Source organism: Porites lutea, chromosome 12 (genome assembly GCF_958299795.1).
Source record: "Porites lutea chromosome 12, jaPorLute2.1, whole genome shotgun sequence".
Taxonomy (NCBI): Eukaryota; Metazoa; Cnidaria; class Anthozoa; order Scleractinia; family Poritidae; genus Porites; species Porites lutea.
In genome coordinates this window covers 22,049,049-22,066,818 of record NC_133212.1, presented here as the reverse complement: position 1 = coordinate 22,066,818, position 17,770 = coordinate 22,049,049, and the positions used below count along the sequence as shown (strand labels likewise).

The window sequence follows — 17,770 nt, the reverse complement described above, 5'->3', positions numbered from 1 at the left end:
GAGGGACTTTGATGCAAAATAATCATTTTTAACCTAGTTTCTACTAAAGATGTTAAGATCGACAGAGGAAAAACTGTTGGCCTCTAAGAGTTGGAGAAGAGCTCGAGCGCATAACTCGCGCGAGGAGGTCAATTTGCAGAAAGAAAAATGTCGCCTCGATAGACGGGTCGGTCGTGAAATATGTCAACTCAGAGCCGCACAGAATCGCTTTGAACTCCAATACTACAGAAAGAATTCTGCCATCGACAGGAAAAATTCAATGATGGAAAGAACATCGTCTCTTGTTTTACCACCAGTCAGCGAGGGAAATGACAGAGACCTTTTAAAGCTGCCGAGAGAAAGAAGAATGTCTAAGTCGCTAGATTCGTTACCTCCGATAGCTATGGACTCCCTCTCTCTGCCCTGGTCTCTGAATGGAGCATTAAAGAGATCTAGCAGTGTGAATAGTGCGTCAAACAGCGATCAAGCTCTCTCTTCATACAGTGATGACGCACCGCGACAAGTTGGATTGCATCGGCGAGCCCAATCGTACGCTGAAATATCAAGTCGTACAAATTCTACTTCGTAACAAATTCTCTACCATACGACTGCCGCTTTTTTGCAGGTGAAATACTGACAAAATAGCATCGCGGGAAGTTACTGCAGATGTACATTACGTAAAATTAAAATATTTAGACTTAGGGGCTCTAACTACCCATAGTCTCAATGTAAGGCATTCTGACGTAATTAGCACCACAGGAATGTTCTGCTCGCACAGTAGCTTTCAACTGAAGGGTCACTCTTTAGGATTTCGCCGACAAACTCGAAAGTAACAGGTGCACCCAACGCCAATTTTCCGAAAATATATGTTCGGAAGACGATTTGAGATCTAGAATTGTCGGAACATTTGTTGTAAAATTTCTTGCTTGCCTGCCTCTCGTAGGATTTTCGAACATTTAAAAAAATGGTATAATTGTCCTCTTTTTAACGGATTTTTACCCTAAAAAGGTCACCTAGAATTTTCGGGAGCCATTTTTCTGGCTGAAATTTTCGAAAAAGTAAGTTTTGATCGCTATGATCTTCGGATCACTAGACTTTCAGCTAGGAAATCCGAACAGATGAAAACATTTTTAGGGAATCAAAATATGCCTTTATCTACTGTTTAAATACTAAAATACGTTCAAGAATGCTATGTTTAAGTGGTTTTGAACTATATTCTCGTTGGGTGCCCCTGAAGTAAGAACAACTTTCCAAAGTGTAAGCATCCGCACAACAGGAGAGTCTGCGCAGTAGCTAAGACTCAACAATTACTTACAATTAGAGCCACCCTGCACAACATAACAAACATCAGCTCCACAGGAAGGTCCTTCGCTGAACAGGGCCACCCAACGAAAATATAGCTGAAAACCACTTAAACATAGCGTTATTAAATGTATTTTAGTATTTAAACGGTAGATATAGGCATATTTTTATCCCCTAAAAATTTTTCATCTGTTCGGATTTCCTAGCTGAAAGTCTAGTGATCCGAAAATTATAGGGATTAAAACTTATCTTTTCGAAAATTTTAGCCAGAAAATAGGCTCCCGAAAATTCTAGGTGAACTTTTTAGGGTAAAAATTAGTTAAAAATGGGCAAGTATACCATTTTTTATTTGTTAGAAAATCCTAGGAGAGGCATGCAAGCAAGAAATTTTACAACAAATGTTCCGAAAATTCTAGATCTCAAATCGTCTTCCGAACAGATATTTTCCCGAAAATTGTCGTTGGGTGCCCCTGACTGAAGCTTTCATTTGATCGCCCGGCAGACTTGAAAGCAAAACCACCTTGTATAGCCAGGAGCCCATATGGGCTCCTGGTATAGCATAATAAACAGTTCCGCTGGAAAGTTCTGCTCATTTATAAGTGTTCGTGTCAGACACTTTGAAGACCGAAAAGTCGGTTCCACCCTCACCGTAAGCTAAAGCAGAAAATTAAATTATACTACAGGAAAAAAGAAAAATCTTTGTGAGTGTTCATGTCGTGTATAGACCCCGGGGGGGGGGGGGGTACTTTAGGAATTTCTGGGTGGGGATGTGCCGCTGGGACCCTGGAACTCTTAACCTATACCAGAGCTAGTTCAGCTGAATTTTGCTACCCTATACTAGAGTAAACTCCCCAAATCCCCCTATCCTAGAGTAGCTGTTTCCCTAGTCTAGATAAAATCTTCAACCAACTGATCAGTTTCCTGATAAATGATACCCTGTTCTAGACTCAAACGCTCTGATTTATATACCCTATCCGAGAGTAAACTGCTTGAAAACCATACCCTGCACAGTGGCACATACCTATATAGCCCATATATGTCAGTACCCCCCCCCCCCCCCCCCCGGGTATAGACTGAGATCGTTGTTTTACACGTTATTAAATGAATTACCGTTTTGGGACTTCCGGTTACTCTTGGAAAAGCCGCCGGCTGCCTTGATTGAAATTGCACACGATAATTATATATGCAATCAACAACACATTATACTGGCGGAATTGCCGTCAATGAGTTATATTCATCAGGGGCACCCAACGGCAATTTTCGGAAAACATCTGTTTCGGAACATTTGTTGTAAAATTTCTTGCTTGCCTGCCTCTCGTAGGATTTTCGAACATTTAAAAAAATGGTATAATTGTCCTCTTTTTAACGGATTTTTACCCTAAAAAGGTCACCTAGAATTTTCGGGAGCCATTTTTCTGGCTGAAATTTTCGAAAAAGTAAGTTTTGATCGCTATGATCTTCGGATCACTAGACTTTCAGCTAGGATATCCGAACAGATGAAAAGATTTTAGGGGATAAAAATATGTAAAATATGTTCAACAATGCTATGTTAACTGGTTTTGAACTATATCCTCGTTGGGTGCCCCTGATTCATAAAGGGAAAAGCGTCGATTGAAGACGTTACGTGTACTTTTAATAACGACAGATGCCCTTTTTTCGGAGGAATAATATACAGTGGACAAGACATTCACGGAGACTTCATTGAGGCCAAGTATCGACTATCAACAACTGACGTCATTTGTTGTTGTTGACGGTGAACTACTTTTGAGACAAAAATTTACAACATTACATCGTTCTGTTTATAGTTGATTGCAATTTCTTCACGGTTGGTTTTTGGCCTTCTGAATGATTTAGTTTTTGCTTCATTGAACTCATGGAATGTGAAACAGACTGAGATGGCTTGGATGACAGCTTTAAGTAAGTTGTTATCACAGTGATTCTTACGCTCTTTGCATCGCCGATTAAGCGGTCTCTAGTTAAATCGGGGACCTAAGAGGGAATGAATTAAGAGAAATAAATAAACTATTATACCCATGTATAGCTATTGTTTAAAATTGTATATTAAGAATAAAAGCACTCTTTTGCATATTAAACCAAACACATAAATTCAAGTGTTTTTCAGCGTCACTTATAACCAATTAAGACAGCCCTTTTTTCAAACAGTATGGGATATTTAGTGGGAAATTTGCAGGTGAGACATTGAAATGGCCCGGAGCACAATTTTATACTACGTTTTCAGCATTCAGAGTGAAAATACCGTCCTTTTCACAATTTTAAAACCGCCGTAGGCCGGGCGTCTCATAATAACTTTTGGATAAGATACGACTTGATGAGTTCACACTCGAGCAAAAAATACTTTCGTTTGTCTATAACGAGTCATGCATCAATTTTTTTTTATTATTAAAAAACAAAAGAAAAGAAATGATTAACTTTATAGACAATAAAAAGGAGCCTACATAACCGCCATGCATACAAAGGGGTATAGCTAGAAAATTTTCTAACTAAAGAGAGACGGTACGGACAGCTTCCCAAATCAATCCTTCCCCGTCTCCCGTATTTCACGCGGGTGACTTTTATCACAGGGCAACCAGACTTACAACAGCCTACTAGAAGCCAAATTACAAGGGTTTGTATAGGAATTAATCGTAAGATCGATAAATAGGTTAAAATGTACATAAACTAGCCTCCCCGCAGACGTCCTTTGGGGTTCGTTTGTCACGCATTCATTTCTCCCCCACCGTGGGGGAGAAATGAATGCGTGACAAACGAACCCCAAAGGACGTCTGCGGGGAGGCTATACATAAACTAGATTTGTGTATCTGTGAAGACGAAAAACAGTACCAAAACAACACAGACCAAGAGGCATGGCTCTTGCACAGACACAACTCTTTATAAATGACGTATGCACACTTAAATGGCTGTTAATGTGCATTATAACTGTTTTATCGATCTTACGTTAAATTCCCATCCATGGACGAATCCGTAATATTTGACTTCTAGAAGGCTGTTGTGAGTCTGGGTACCCTGTGCTTTTATCAGTGTAGTTAGCTCATTAAGATTTCTTGGCGTAGTTCAAGGCTGAGCGCGAAGTTAGTTTTTCTTTCCTTTTTTTCAATTTGAGAAAAGCGGTTAAAAAACTGAGAATAGAGAGATAAACCTGCAAGGAAGAGGCCGGAGGATTTAGTGACGTTTGGTTTCCCTATACATGAACATGATACACAACGCTGACCAGAAGTATCACAGCATCAATAACGGCTGCTCTTTCGAAGCTCTTTCGATTTTTAAAATTTGCGCGTTTTCTCCGAACGAAAAACCGCCTGTTAGCTGCGGAAATTAAAAGGTAAGAATTGCAGTTACAATAATTCTTTTGGTACGTGAAAAGGGTAGGTCAAATTAGTATGCTGTTGAGTTTTAAAGTTCGATTTTTGTACGACGATCTGGAAGTTTCGGATTTTCGGGAACGTACTCTGCTCAAGTCTCTGCTCAAACTTTTCAAATCATTATGCCTAAACAGTAAACTCCGTGGAATTAACAACTTAGTGCAGTAAGTTTCATGAAGTTTTATTCTACTTTTCCTAAAAATTATAGCATCGGAACTTTCCCCAGACAAACACATGTAAATACAGCAAAAAAATACTGAAATTTGTGTTGGGACGAAGTGACGACCGCGTTTTTAAGTATACTGACTTATAAGGAGATATATGACTGATTTGATTCATTCTTGAAATATAGATAATATTTAAGCTATTTCTACGTATTATAACTTGTATTTGTCAGGTTTTGTGATCAAAATCGTATTTTACTTTGCCTTGTCTATTCTACGACAGTAGCCTTTAATAGTGCCTTGTCACTTTCTTCGTCTGTCATTTAGTTTTGTACCAGAGCCACCTGACCTCACGAATGTGTTTTCAAGTGAAAAGGCCTCACGTCCAGTTGACTTGCATCACTCAAAGAGGCCTTTGCATAAGCTCCCTAAGTTCAAAAAAATGCCTCTTTGAGGAAGGAGGTTAACTTTTGTTGGTGTGGCTTAGTTGAAGTAATGTTTTCATGGCTGTGCCCTACATGGCAGTGTCGGGCAAATAGAAAATCTTTGGTTAGTTTTTTCATACAAATCAAGTGCTGGGCATCCTAGATTTTACAGGTTCAAAGCACTGGGCTTCCTTTAATTTCCTAGAGCACAGCCTTGTACCTGTACTTTAGTCTGAAATGTCTGCTGTCTCTTCGTACAACCCACCCCACCCCAAACGGGAGCCAGGAGGGGTGATGGCTGACATTTCAGTTGAAACTAACAAAATGACAATGCTGATGATGATCAGTTGAGTAACAAACATTTCCTGTAATTTCTCAGCTCAATTTGATGTCCTAAAAGGTGAAGACACAACTAAGCATGCTAAAGTGAACTAATCCTGAACATGTTAACCTTTAAAAGGTACGTCAAACATTTTTATATGGGATTTCCCTGTTTTAAGGGAAGGGGGAGTTAACCATATACCATGGGTACTGCAGGCTTTACTATGGCTGGCTTTAGCACAGTCCTCATTAGAGTTCTTGACTGCAGTGCGAGATGTCATGGGTTCTATTCCCAGGGCTGGACCATCTGAGAAATTAAGGAACTTCCTTTGCCCTACAAACAGCAAGATCTTTGCGTGGCTCGGATGATTACGTAAAATTGCAGTCTCATTTTTAGAAGGGGATGTAAAAAATAGTATCCCTATAATTAATACTTTCATGCTAAATACCTCGTAACTACTGCTTGATGCACAAAAATGAAGAAAAGTTAATTACTATAATCATTTATTGTTTTGTACGATATCTTGCAGGTTTGACTTGCAAAGAAGAAATGCCACTGAAATCGCTTAAGTGTCGCCACTGTGGTAAGTGCTTTTCCCGCAGAGCAGATGCAATTAGACATGACAAAATTCATGCAGGTGAAAGGCCGTTTCTGTGCAGAATATGTGGCAAGGGTTTTTCCCAATCAAGCAATTGTTACCGGCATGAAAGAACTCATGCCAAAGAGAAGCCTAAATGCCAACGATGTGGTGCGACTTTCAGCCGAACAGATCTGTTAGCAAGCCATGCATGTATCAATGAAAATTACAATGCAATTAAGATAAAGCAAGAAGCTGATTTACAAGTTTGTGAGGTCAAAACACTTAGTCGAAGCTCAGCAATGGCATGCCATTCGGTTGCAAATCCTTCCAGAAGTGTTGCTATGCACAGTAGAACTCTTGTAATATGGAAGGGCCATAAATGCAGTCAATGTGGCAGGGACTTTAGCCAGTCAAGCAATTGCAAAAGACACGAGAGGCTTCATAGGGGTGATAAACCCTATCAATGCAAGCAGTGTGACAAACATTTTACTCTTTCTGGAAATCTCAAGCGTCATAGCAAAACAGTACATGCTAGACAGCAAAATTTTAAATGTCAATATTGCAGTAGATATTTCTTCCACACTGGAACTCTAAAACAGCATGAGAAAGTGCATGTGCGTGAAGAAGAGACGCATCAACACAAGGAAGGTAAACCGTATCAATGCGAGGAACGTGACAAGTGTTTTACTGATTCTGGAAATCTTAAGCGTCATAGCAAAACACATGAAAGAAAGAAATCCTTCCAAAGTAAAGAAGAGGAGCAGAGATTGTTAGTTGGGCAAGGTAACACAAAAAAATTAAACAGAATGCAAAACACTGGGATAAAGCTGACACAGGGACAAAAAATTGCCGACTCAGATAACAAGCCTTATAAGTGTAAGTATTGTGGTAAAAGTTACAATTATCCAAGCGAGCTCAAGCGACATGAACCAGTTCACACTAGACAGCCAAATTTTAAATGCCAACATTGCGGTAGATGTTTCTTTCACACTGGAACTCTAAAACAGCATGAGAAAGCGCATGCACGTGCAAAAGAGACACATTCAGGAAATCTCAAGCATCATAGCAAAACACATGCAAAAAAGAAGTCCTTCCAACGTAAAGAAGAGGAGAAGAGATTATTAGTTGGGCAAGTTAACAGAATGCAAAACACAGGGATAAAGCTGACACAAGGACAAAAAGTTCACACTAGACAGCGGAATTTTAAATGCCAACATTGCAGTAGACGTTTCTTTCACACTGGGACTCTAAAAAATCATGAGAAAGTGCATGCACGTGCAGAAGAGAGGCATCAACAGGAGCAAGATTCAGGGATAAAGCCGACACAAGGACAAAAAGTTGCAGACTCAGATAACAAGCCTTATAAGTGTCTGGAGTGTGGTAAAAGTTACAGTTATCCATGTGAGCTCAGGCGGCATGAACCGGTTCACACAAGACAGCGGAATTTTAAATGCCAACATTGCAGTAGACGTTTCTTTCACACTGGGACTCTAAAAAATCATGAGAAAGTGCATGCACATGCAGAGGAGAGGCATCAACAAGAGCAAGGTAAACCCTATCAATGCAAGGAGTGTGACAAGTGTTTTAGTAATTCAGGAAATCTCAAGCGTCATAGCCAAACACATGCAAAAAAGAAGCCCTTCCAGTGTAAAAAAGAGGAGAAGAGATCGTTAGTTGGGCAAGTTAACACAAAAAAATTAAACAGAATGCGAAACACACGGATAAAGCTGACACGTGGACAAAATGTTTCAGACTCAGAAAACAAGCCTTATAAGTGTAAGGATTGTGGTAAAAGCTACAATTTTCCAAGCGAACTCAAGCGACATGAACCGGTTCACACTAGACAGCGGAATTTTAAATGCCAACATTGCAGTAGATGTTTCTTTCACACTGGGACTCTAAAACAGCATGAGAAAATGCATGCACGTGTAGCAGAGAGGGATCAACAGGAGAAAGAAAGAGCACCACATTTAGAAGCACAAGTGCCACGTCAGCTTAAAAACTACACCTGTTGGATATGTTCACATGAGTTCCACTGTGAAAGTGAATCTGTTATTCGTAAGCACTATGATGAACATTTGAAACAACTGGGTAATGTAAAGTAGACTAACCTGTAAATGCACAAGGGTGGCACGTACCTTGAAAGTCCTTGAAAGTCCTTGAATTTTAAAATAAAATTCAAGGCCTTGAAAGTCCTTGAATTTCAGTGCTTACTTTATTCTGATCCCAGCAAACACCGAAAGACCTTAAGGATAATTATATTGCTCATGTTTTGGAAGAAGTAAAAAAGACATAGACTCAAGGCCCTTATTTGCACTGAATGGAGTCCTTGAAAAATGAGAAATGTGTCCTTGAAAGTCCTTGAATTTTTTTTCAAAAAAGGGTACAGTCAACTCTCTCCAAGACGGACACCTTTGGGACCGGCACTAAGTGTCCGTCTTAGAGAGATGTCCATCTTATAAAGAGTCATATAAAGGGAATAAGCAAAGGCAGGGACCAACTCTAGGTGTCCGTCTTATAGAGGTGTCCGTTAAGAGAGAGTCGACTGTATAAACCTTTACCACTAGCAACATTTTTGGGGGAACAAAATCTGCTATTTGACCTCCAAAATTCCATACTGACTACATAGATTTGTCTGGAAGCTCTTGTTGGGCAAATGTGGTAGTTGTGTCCTTTTTGTATTTACAAATGACAAACAAGACAAAAGGTGATCACATAGATAAAAAATGCAATGAATATTATAATAAAAAACAGCTATTATTTGTGGAATACATTCTTTACAAGAAGTACTGCCACTCAGTAGCAGAACTCGAAACTTTATGATACTAGACCAGAAGGAACATGATTTGGAACAAATCTTTATCTACAACTGCAAAACTCCATGATTTATAAAGTTTATGTAAACATTGATTTATGTTATCAATTTGTAATTTTGGGGGCTAAATCACAGACATCTCTACTGCAAAATGTCACTAGTGGCCAGGAGCAAGGAAAGACTGCTGTTTTGGCAGGCAAAGAGTTAGACTAGAAGAAAATGTTCTTATAGTTTTTATTTTATTCTGAAATAATAGATCCGTTCTAGGGTTTTCCAAAACTATAATTTTTGAGAAGAAAAAGGAATTAAGTTTCCCATTTTTAATCTACTTTAGTTATTTTTTACTAGTTTTTAATTTTAGTAGTTAGGAATGGTAACAGGACTGAGTGGAGTCCAATTAGGTCTGTAATCATACAAGTGATTAACAAAATCAGACGACTGCGTAGCAGGAGTCCGATTTGTTTAATCACGAGTATGGTTACAGACCGAATTGGACGACACGGAGTTCTGCTACCAATTAATCATAAACTTTAACAAAATTTGTGATATAATAGGCTATTTTTTAAATCAAAACACAAGAAATTCGAAATTTTGTTTTGCTAGCAGGGAAAAAAAAGCCATTTAAGCGCGCGCATGATGGCGCGTACTGTCCAATTACTTAGGCATGACGTGTACTGTCCTATTAAACTGTCCAGTTAAGGCTGAAATCAGGGCAGTTGATAGCCAATCAGATTTGACAATTTTGTTATAGTTATGATTATTTATTAAATAAATATTATTATAGTTATTATTATAGTAATAATATTATCAGGGTGCTGAGTAAAGCTTTTCACAAACACATTCTTGTTAAATAATATATTGTTTTAAAATCTAAAAATAGCAATGGTCTGGCAGTGTCTTTTGTTGAACATCTCTGCAGAAATCAGACTTGTTTCTGCAATAACTTTCAATTTTACCACAAAATTGTCCAAGATCAATTCAAACCAGTTTTCCCTTTCAGTTAATGAGATTTTTGTCAAACACTATATAAACTCATTATGACCTGACACTTTTTTTTTTGTAACTAAGAATTTCAAATGTGAATAATGCCAAGGTTTTTATAGAAAAGTGTAGAACTTGGTGTAAACAAAATGGAGGAGTGTTTTATTAAAGCGGTGATGGTAGCATGGCTTAGGACTTGCATTTTTATATCCAGAGGCTTCCATAATCCCTGTTGTTCATGCCCTCACATGTTGAGTCAGGGAGGCCTGTTCTTTGAACAGCTCGGAGCTTAGTGGTGTATCTTTAATGACCCCCCTCCCCCTCCCCCCTTCCAGAGGATATCTGCTCATCCTCCGGGTCATCCTCACAATGGCACAAATGGCAGGGAGTCTGGCCAAAAAACAAAAACATAACATAAAACGAAAAAAGTAACTCTTCTACGGTACTAAAATGCAGGGATTTTACACCTGCACCCAGGAGTCTCTTCACTTTTTTTTTTCATTTTTCAATGATCACGTGTGAGTCTGTGGTTCAACGTCGTGGTCTGCTGACGTCATCACCATATGCCAGCGTTTATGAGCAAGAACGAACATATTACCAGCCATAACGAAGCAAGAAGGAAAGTACCCTACGAATAACCAGCCCGAACTGCGCAAAGGGGTGTGCGGAGACCCGTGACGCCGATTTGCATCGATAAGAAAATAATACTGTTCTTTTAAACCTGGTCATAAATTTGTTCAAGCGGGAGAAAGGAGGTGAGATTATTGTGCCTATGTATATGTGCTCTATACACCGAAAGTAAAGACCTCTCGGAGTAACCTTTGGCCGGTATGAAACTTTGCTTCGTAGACCATTGTACGGCGTGAATATTGTTTGACATGAGCGTACTTGTAGAATTTGATTATTATCTAAATTTAGTGGTTAAAAAGAAAACAAACGGGTTCACTAAGCGTGGCTGTCGAAGAAGCGACATTGAAGATTCGATTGATAGAGCAATATCGCGCTTCATTACACGATGTAGTTATGAAATCAACTTTCACATCGCCGAGTTATAGGGCCGTGAAACACACATGAGAGCGTTTGAAGCGGTATTACAATAGTCCCTCAACATCGACTGTGTAAGATCATTACATGTACGTGGCATTCCTAAGTTTCGCGGAGGTTGCAAAGCATATGCTCATCATGTTTGACTACTATGTATTACTTGGTATGGGTATAAATAAGCTTAATTTTCTCCTAATGGCCTGGTATTCTGAAATTACTTTATAAGTGATCGCTGTGCTTTCTAGAAGTTCGCATAATGGTTAATGCTCGTCTCAAGTGGACGCTATTCAGTAGCATTTTATAGAAAATTTATTTTGGAATTTTAAGCTCATTTGCATTATAAGCGGTTAGTTAATATTTGTACAATAATAGCGCATTTAGATCATTTTACACATAGCTTGACTCTTAACGCCACGTCCAGACGAATGCGGAAATGCACGAATTGAAATTTTGCCCACACAATAAAACCAGTGCATCCGCTCACCTCGAAAGATAGTCAAGCTTAACCTAGGTTTAAGCCAAAATTAAGTAAGATTTTCTTGTCTAAGAATATGTCACTAGAGCTAACAAGATACTGTTTTGTCTTTAATGCGAGACTCAATGATGATAACATAGAATGTTTATCCATACATGTAGGAAGATAAAGACAAAAATGGAACAAAATTTTTAATCTTGGATCAGCGTTAATCGCCCTTACAGGAATTGAACTGGGGCCAGGAGGTTTTATAGCGTCCGGTCCACATTAATCCAGGTCACAAAATGTGTGGACAGGGCTCTGGTACATAAGCCAGCTTGCAAGACACTTCCAGAGACCTATATGATTCGATGTTCCTCGGTTAGAAATTAATTGAATTTCGACGGCTGATGATGAATGTGTCAGGTCACAAAACACACGAACAATCGAAGAAATATCCTATTGTTCTTCCGTATTAAATAAAAGGGCCTGTTTGAAAAGGAGCTTTAAAAAGGCGTCAGCAAGGCTTTTACTGCAATAACCTGCGATCGCAGGTAATTACCGCAATGGCCAACCCCATGCAAAAGTAGCTAAACTGTTTTCGCACTTTGAGTTTATAATCTCGTCGCGCGCGCATTGGTTGGACCGCGCGTGGATCATTCGAGCGAAAGTGATTTCTCATCATATCAGTGACCAAAGTGCTTTTTTTTGCGGTCGTTTTAAGAGTCTGTAAGTGCTTTCTGCAATGAATTTCGAATGCAAAAGTACTTTTAAGAGCAAATGGAAGCGATTTGGATACTTAGTCTCAAGGCACGAGCGGAAATGTAAGTAACAAAACACGTTTTGCTCGCAGGCGACTTTATAGTGTATCAACACAGTTGGGCTTCTGTTCTCTAAATGCGATGAAATGCGTTTACGTTAGGTTTCTACCGTCAAAACAGCAGTCATCCTTCAATCTGAATTCGTGTTTAATAGGGCTCGATCATCTTTAAAGATGACGCTCAAGCGGAAGTTTTAGAGAAAAGGCTCTTGAGAAAATATTATCAAGAATTTCGCAACGTGTTTCATGTGGCGTAGTGGTGACGCAACGGCCTGGTGTGCAGAAGGTGCCAATCACGATTCCGGGTAGAACCTGTTTATTTCTTCTCTTCTTTTCTTTTTTTTTTCTTTTCCTTTTCGTTTAGTCTTCTTTTTAGTTATTGTAGTTTTGTTTTATTTCTTTACATAGCTTAAGTTTTTTAAATTTGTAAAATTTTCCTCCTTATTGTTTTACAGTGAAACCTGTATTAAGCGGACACCTCTATTAAGCGGACGCGGACACCTAAAAAGTACCTGAAGTGATCATTTCTATTGTTGCCAACCTGTATTAAACGGACTCTTGTAATTAAATTCCACCACCCAACATGCCAGACACTGAAAATGCTAAAGATTGCCTCTAATTGTCACCAACAAATTTTTCGATTTTTACATTAAAAAACGTGACTTGACGAACTTAATTTGATTAGTTTCCCAGTATAGTACTGTTTTCTATTTCGTTTTGTTTGTATAGAGCTTTTTTCACTCATCTGATTTCTTCAAATTTGAGTTGCAATCTATGTTTAAGGTACTATGATCAATTGGTCTACTTTGATAAAGAAATTCATGCAACGTATATCGTCATAGTCTCTGCGAGTATTCTAAACGTTTCCACTGTTTATTTGAATGGCATTTGACACCTGATATGTCGTTATCTATTGAAACCTGTATTAGGCGGACACCCTGTATTAAGCGGACACTGCAGCTTTCCCCGAGGGTGTCCGCTGAATACAGGTTTCACTGTATTTCCCTTTCAACGCCTTGCCGTTCTCCCGAAGTCCTTCGGGAGGTCCTGCGATTCACGTATTTCTAGTACCAAGTGTAGCCCAGAAGTCCCAGATTGCAAATTATCCTCGACCGCTATTATGTTCAAGTTACTGGAGGGTCGTTTTATTATCACATTAAACTGTATTTAAAAATAACATTCTTATGTAGGCTAATCTGTAGACTGTTCAAAGTCCCCTATTTTTCTAGTTTCCCTCGCAGCCGTTTTTGTCACGTCACGCAACGCTCCCGCCAAGATGGCCGCCCGTTCTAGTAAGAGCTCGATCCTGACGATCTTACGAAAAAATAGGGTATTGTGGATAGTCTAGCTAATCTGAAAACAAGTGTCACTGTGCTACAAGACCAACTTGATGTATGCCTTTAGTAACAAGCTTATTCATTTCTTGCCCCCAGTAAGAAATGTACTCAAGTTTATGTTGTTGTCATTCCTTCACAGACGCAGTGGATTAAACACGCGATGTTTAATACCCAAAGAGCGGATGTAACGCGGCACGAAAGATTTCCGGTGGGAGAAAAACGTTACAAGTGCAGACAATGCGGGGAGTGCTTCGGTAGGATAGAAAACCTCGTGAGGCATCGCAAAACACACAAAGACGATATTCAGCGATTGCAGTGCAAGAAGTGTGAGAAATGTTTTACCACAAAGGCTCATTGCCAACGACATGAAGAAACGGTGCACTCTACAGAAAAGCCTTTTCAGTGCAAACAGTGCGGAAAGAGATTTAAAAGGGCAGATGTCTTGGCTAAGCATTTTAAAATCTCGCACGGTCAGTGCGGCAGGAGTTTTTCCAATGCCGGAATTCTTGCCTCGCACAAGCTAAGGGCTCATAACTTGCTACAGCGCTACAAATGCAAGAATTGCGGTAAGGGTTTTAGTAATGCAGTGAAATTTAGACAGCACGAGCAAATTCATGCAGAAGAAAAACCTCACAAATGTGAACAGTGCGGCAGGCATTTTACTAATGCGGGCAATCTTGCGTTGCACAAGCTGAAGACGCATGGCTTGCCTCAGCGTTTCGAATGCAACAATTGCGGTAAGGGTTTTAGTAATGCAGCGAATTTTCGACAGCATAAGCAAATTCATGCAGAAGTAAAACGTTTCAAATGTCAACAATGTAGCAGGCGTTTTACTAATGCAGGCAATCTTGCCATGCACTGTACGACTCATCAAAGGAGTTTTAAACGTAAGGACGACCGTAAGGGCTTGAATGGTACAGCTAGTCTTAAAGGACATAAACAAATTCATTCCCGAGAAAAACGTCCCAAATGTGAACAGTGCGGCAGGCGTTTTACTAACGCAGGCAATCTTGCCGTGCATTCCAAGACTCATCTAAAACGTGAGCAACCACGTGCTTTAGGCAATCGCGTCAACCGTAGCAAGACAGACGCCGCACAAAAGCGATATCGGTGCAGGGAATGCGGCAAAACCTTAAGAAAAGGCAACTGGAAAAGGCATAAGAGGACACACACAGGAGAGAAACCCTACCAATGCAAAGTCTGTGGAAAATGTTTTGCTGATTCAGGAAATTGCACTCGACACACCCAAATACATTCGAGCGAAAAGCCCTATAAAGACACAAGTACAAAGACTGGTGTGTTCATTGACGATGCCAGTAATCTTCAGCAGAATACGGAAGAACGTTGTGTTAATTCGCAAGCACATGAAGAGCATCGAAAAAAGGGCACAGAGGACAGACCCAGATGCAAAGAGTGTGGCAAATGTTTCACCTTGCTGGAAGACTTGAACAGACACATGTTGGTTCACACAGGAGGTGAGAAGACTTTTGCGTGCCAGTACTGTGGAAAAACTTTCCCCACGCGAGGTAATTGTAATCGTCATGAAAGAGAGGTCTTGCATACAAGTAATAAGGCTCGGGCTTCTCTTAAGGCAAAGCCCCGTTCGAAAACTGGGGTACTACAGCCGAAAGAAGCAAATCTGCAACGGAATGAAGAACATCTTAGTCTGAAAGGGCAAACGCGCGAACAGCATCGAAAGAAGGGCAAAGAGGACAAACTCAGATGCAAGCAGTGTGGCAAATGTTTCACCTTGCTGGAAGACTTGAACAGACACATGTTGGTTCACACAGGAGGTGAGAAGACTTTTGCGTGCCAGTACTGTGGAAAAACTTTCCCCACGCGAGGTAATCGTAATCGTCATGAAAGAGAGGTCTCGCATACAAGTAATAAGGCTCGGACGTCTCTTAAGGCAAAGCCACGTTCGAAAACTGGGGTAATACAGCCGAAAGAAACAAATCTGCATCGGAGTGAAGAACATCTTGGTCTGAAAGGGCAAACGCACGAACAGGATCGAAAGAAGGGCAAAGAGGACAAACTCAGACGCAAACAGAGTGGAAAATGTTTCACCTTGCTGGAAGACTTGAACAGACACATGTTGGTTCACACAGGAGGTGAGAAGACTTTTGCGTGCCAGTACTGTGGAAAAACTTTCCCCACGCGAGGTAATCGTAATCGTCATGAAAGAGAGGTCTCGCATACAAGTAATAAGGCTCGGACGTCTCTTAAGGCAAAGCCACATTCGAAAAATTCGCACCAGAAGACGCATAGTGTCAAGTCTGTGCAAGATGTACACAGCTGTCAAGACAATGAACTTGACAGGCAACCAAAGCAGAATGAACCTAACACTTGTTGGATCTGCGATGAGAAATTCCCAAGTGAAGTGGCACTTCTGAGGCACTACGAGAACCATATGAAAATTGTATCTGAAGATGACTGAACCATAATGATTAATTGAAAGCTAAAACGTCTGGACAGATTGTTCATGATGAGATCTTTTTTTTTTTTGTAGAAATTCTAACCAAAAAGTACCAAGGACTTTTTGTTTGTTTGTCTTTATTTTATTTAACAACTGAGCAGCTACTTTTGTCATCCCAAGTTATTTGTGGCTTAACACTTCGGTCTTGGTTTAAGGATCAAAGAGAGTTAACCGGTTAAGTCGCCCGAAAGTCACCCCGCTTGAAGTTGTGTCGCCGAAACCAGAGTTAAGTCGCCCGAAATGTCGAGTCATGTCGCCCGATTTTATTAGGTGAAGTGCACAGAGAAACAAAGTTAATTTTAGTTAAATAAAGAGTGGGTGTGTGAGTATCTCGTTCTTGTAACCATCATGATACGAAACAAACGGAATGAATGTGTAACATACCTCGTTCTTAAGTGGTGATGAGACGAAACAAGTGATATAAATGTGTAATATATCTCGATCTTCAACCCTGGATTAGCAACGAAACAAGCGCGATGGATGAGTAATATTTCTCGTTTTATAATTTTCGACGAGACGAAACAAGCGCAGCAAATGGTAATAGGGATGCTAGGATATTGTTGAGGCATGGTAAAATTTCGAGCCAATTAACTCGGCATTTCAGGCGACATGACTCGGATTTCGGGCGACTTGTCCGTAAACCATCAAAGAGGAATATCCGTCTCCTAGATATAGTTTTCGCCCCATGTGAGGGAATCCGGATACCTGAATCCGGGAAATTTTTGCTTGGAATCCGAAATCCTGGGCTTTGGAATACGTAATACAGCTAAAGGAATCCTGAATCCGGCTAAGGATTGGAATCCGTATTCCAAGTTCACTGACCAAGAATCCGGAATCCTATACCTGGAATCTGGAATCCACGGCGTGGAATCCAGAATCCAAGACTGCTTGAATTCCATTACATGGAGCGATATTTTTCAGTGGCATTGGCTCGGGCACTTTCAATTGACTGATAACCATTTAACTTTCTAATATTCATTTCACTATGAGTCGATGTTTCTGAATTATAATCAGCTTTTATTTAATATGCTTTTACATCATATTGCTGCCCATCCATTACTTTATGTTTAACATTTATGCCCCTTTTAAATCCGCTATTTAGACAGATATCCGGTACTGGAGCTTCCATAAAACTTCAGTGGTGGTGTTTCTGTAAAACATTGCACAATCGTTAGAGTATGTTGCATATACATGTTATGTTACCGCGCCGTAGTTGTTAAAGATGGATAAACCTCTATTAATCTGGCCCAGTTATCTAACTGGGCCAGAGTGTTCCGTCAGATTTTCTAAACACCGAGAAATAGTTTGAAATGCATATATTTATTTCACGCTGAAGACTTTTTCGAGCCGTTAGCCAAAGGATTTTGTGAAGTCATGATGGGATTTGTCAATTCGTGCGTCAATAAAATTTCTTGGACTTAATTTTTGTATCACATAACTTCTAAATTGGTTGTGTCCCAAAAATGCCATTTTGGTCACGCGTAGTAATAATCTGAAGAGTCGAGTATTTCAAACTGCACTGAAAGTTTCGCTTCATTATCTTTGTTGTTTAGGGATAATTGGTCACCTAGATCTTAACGAAAACGTAACCAAAAAAAAAACTTTAGCATGGAGGGGCTGGACATTTGCTTGAACTTAGCGTTAAGGCCCTGATGGGAAGTGGGATGCTTTAGGTATCCCAAGTATCCCTG

The 17,770-nt window shown here is 39.9% G+C and overlaps 2 protein-coding genes across 2 annotated transcripts; both read left to right on the top strand.

Moving 5' to 3' along the window:
• Nucleotides 1–49: 49 nt before the first annotated feature.
• Nucleotides 50–10,129, top strand: LOC140953883 (uncharacterized). Its single transcript, XM_073403260.1, has 2 exons — nt 50–548; nt 6,102–10,129. The coding sequence occupies exons 1-2, from the start codon at nt 50–52 to the stop codon at nt 8,255–8,257; spliced, it is 2,655 nt and encodes an 884-aa protein (XP_073259361.1). The 3' UTR covers nt 8,258–10,129.
• Nucleotides 10,130–10,548: 419 nt separating this feature from the next.
• Nucleotides 10,549–16,341, top strand: LOC140953950 (uncharacterized). Its single transcript, XM_073403332.1, has 2 exons — nt 10,549–10,703; nt 13,743–16,341. Exon 2 carries the CDS (start codon nt 13,764–13,766, stop codon nt 16,038–16,040), a length of 2,277 nt encoding a protein of 758 aa, XP_073259433.1. The 5' UTR covers nt 10,549–10,703; nt 13,743–13,763; the 3' UTR covers nt 16,041–16,341.
• The last annotated feature ends 1,429 nt before the right edge of the window (nt 16,342–17,770 follow it).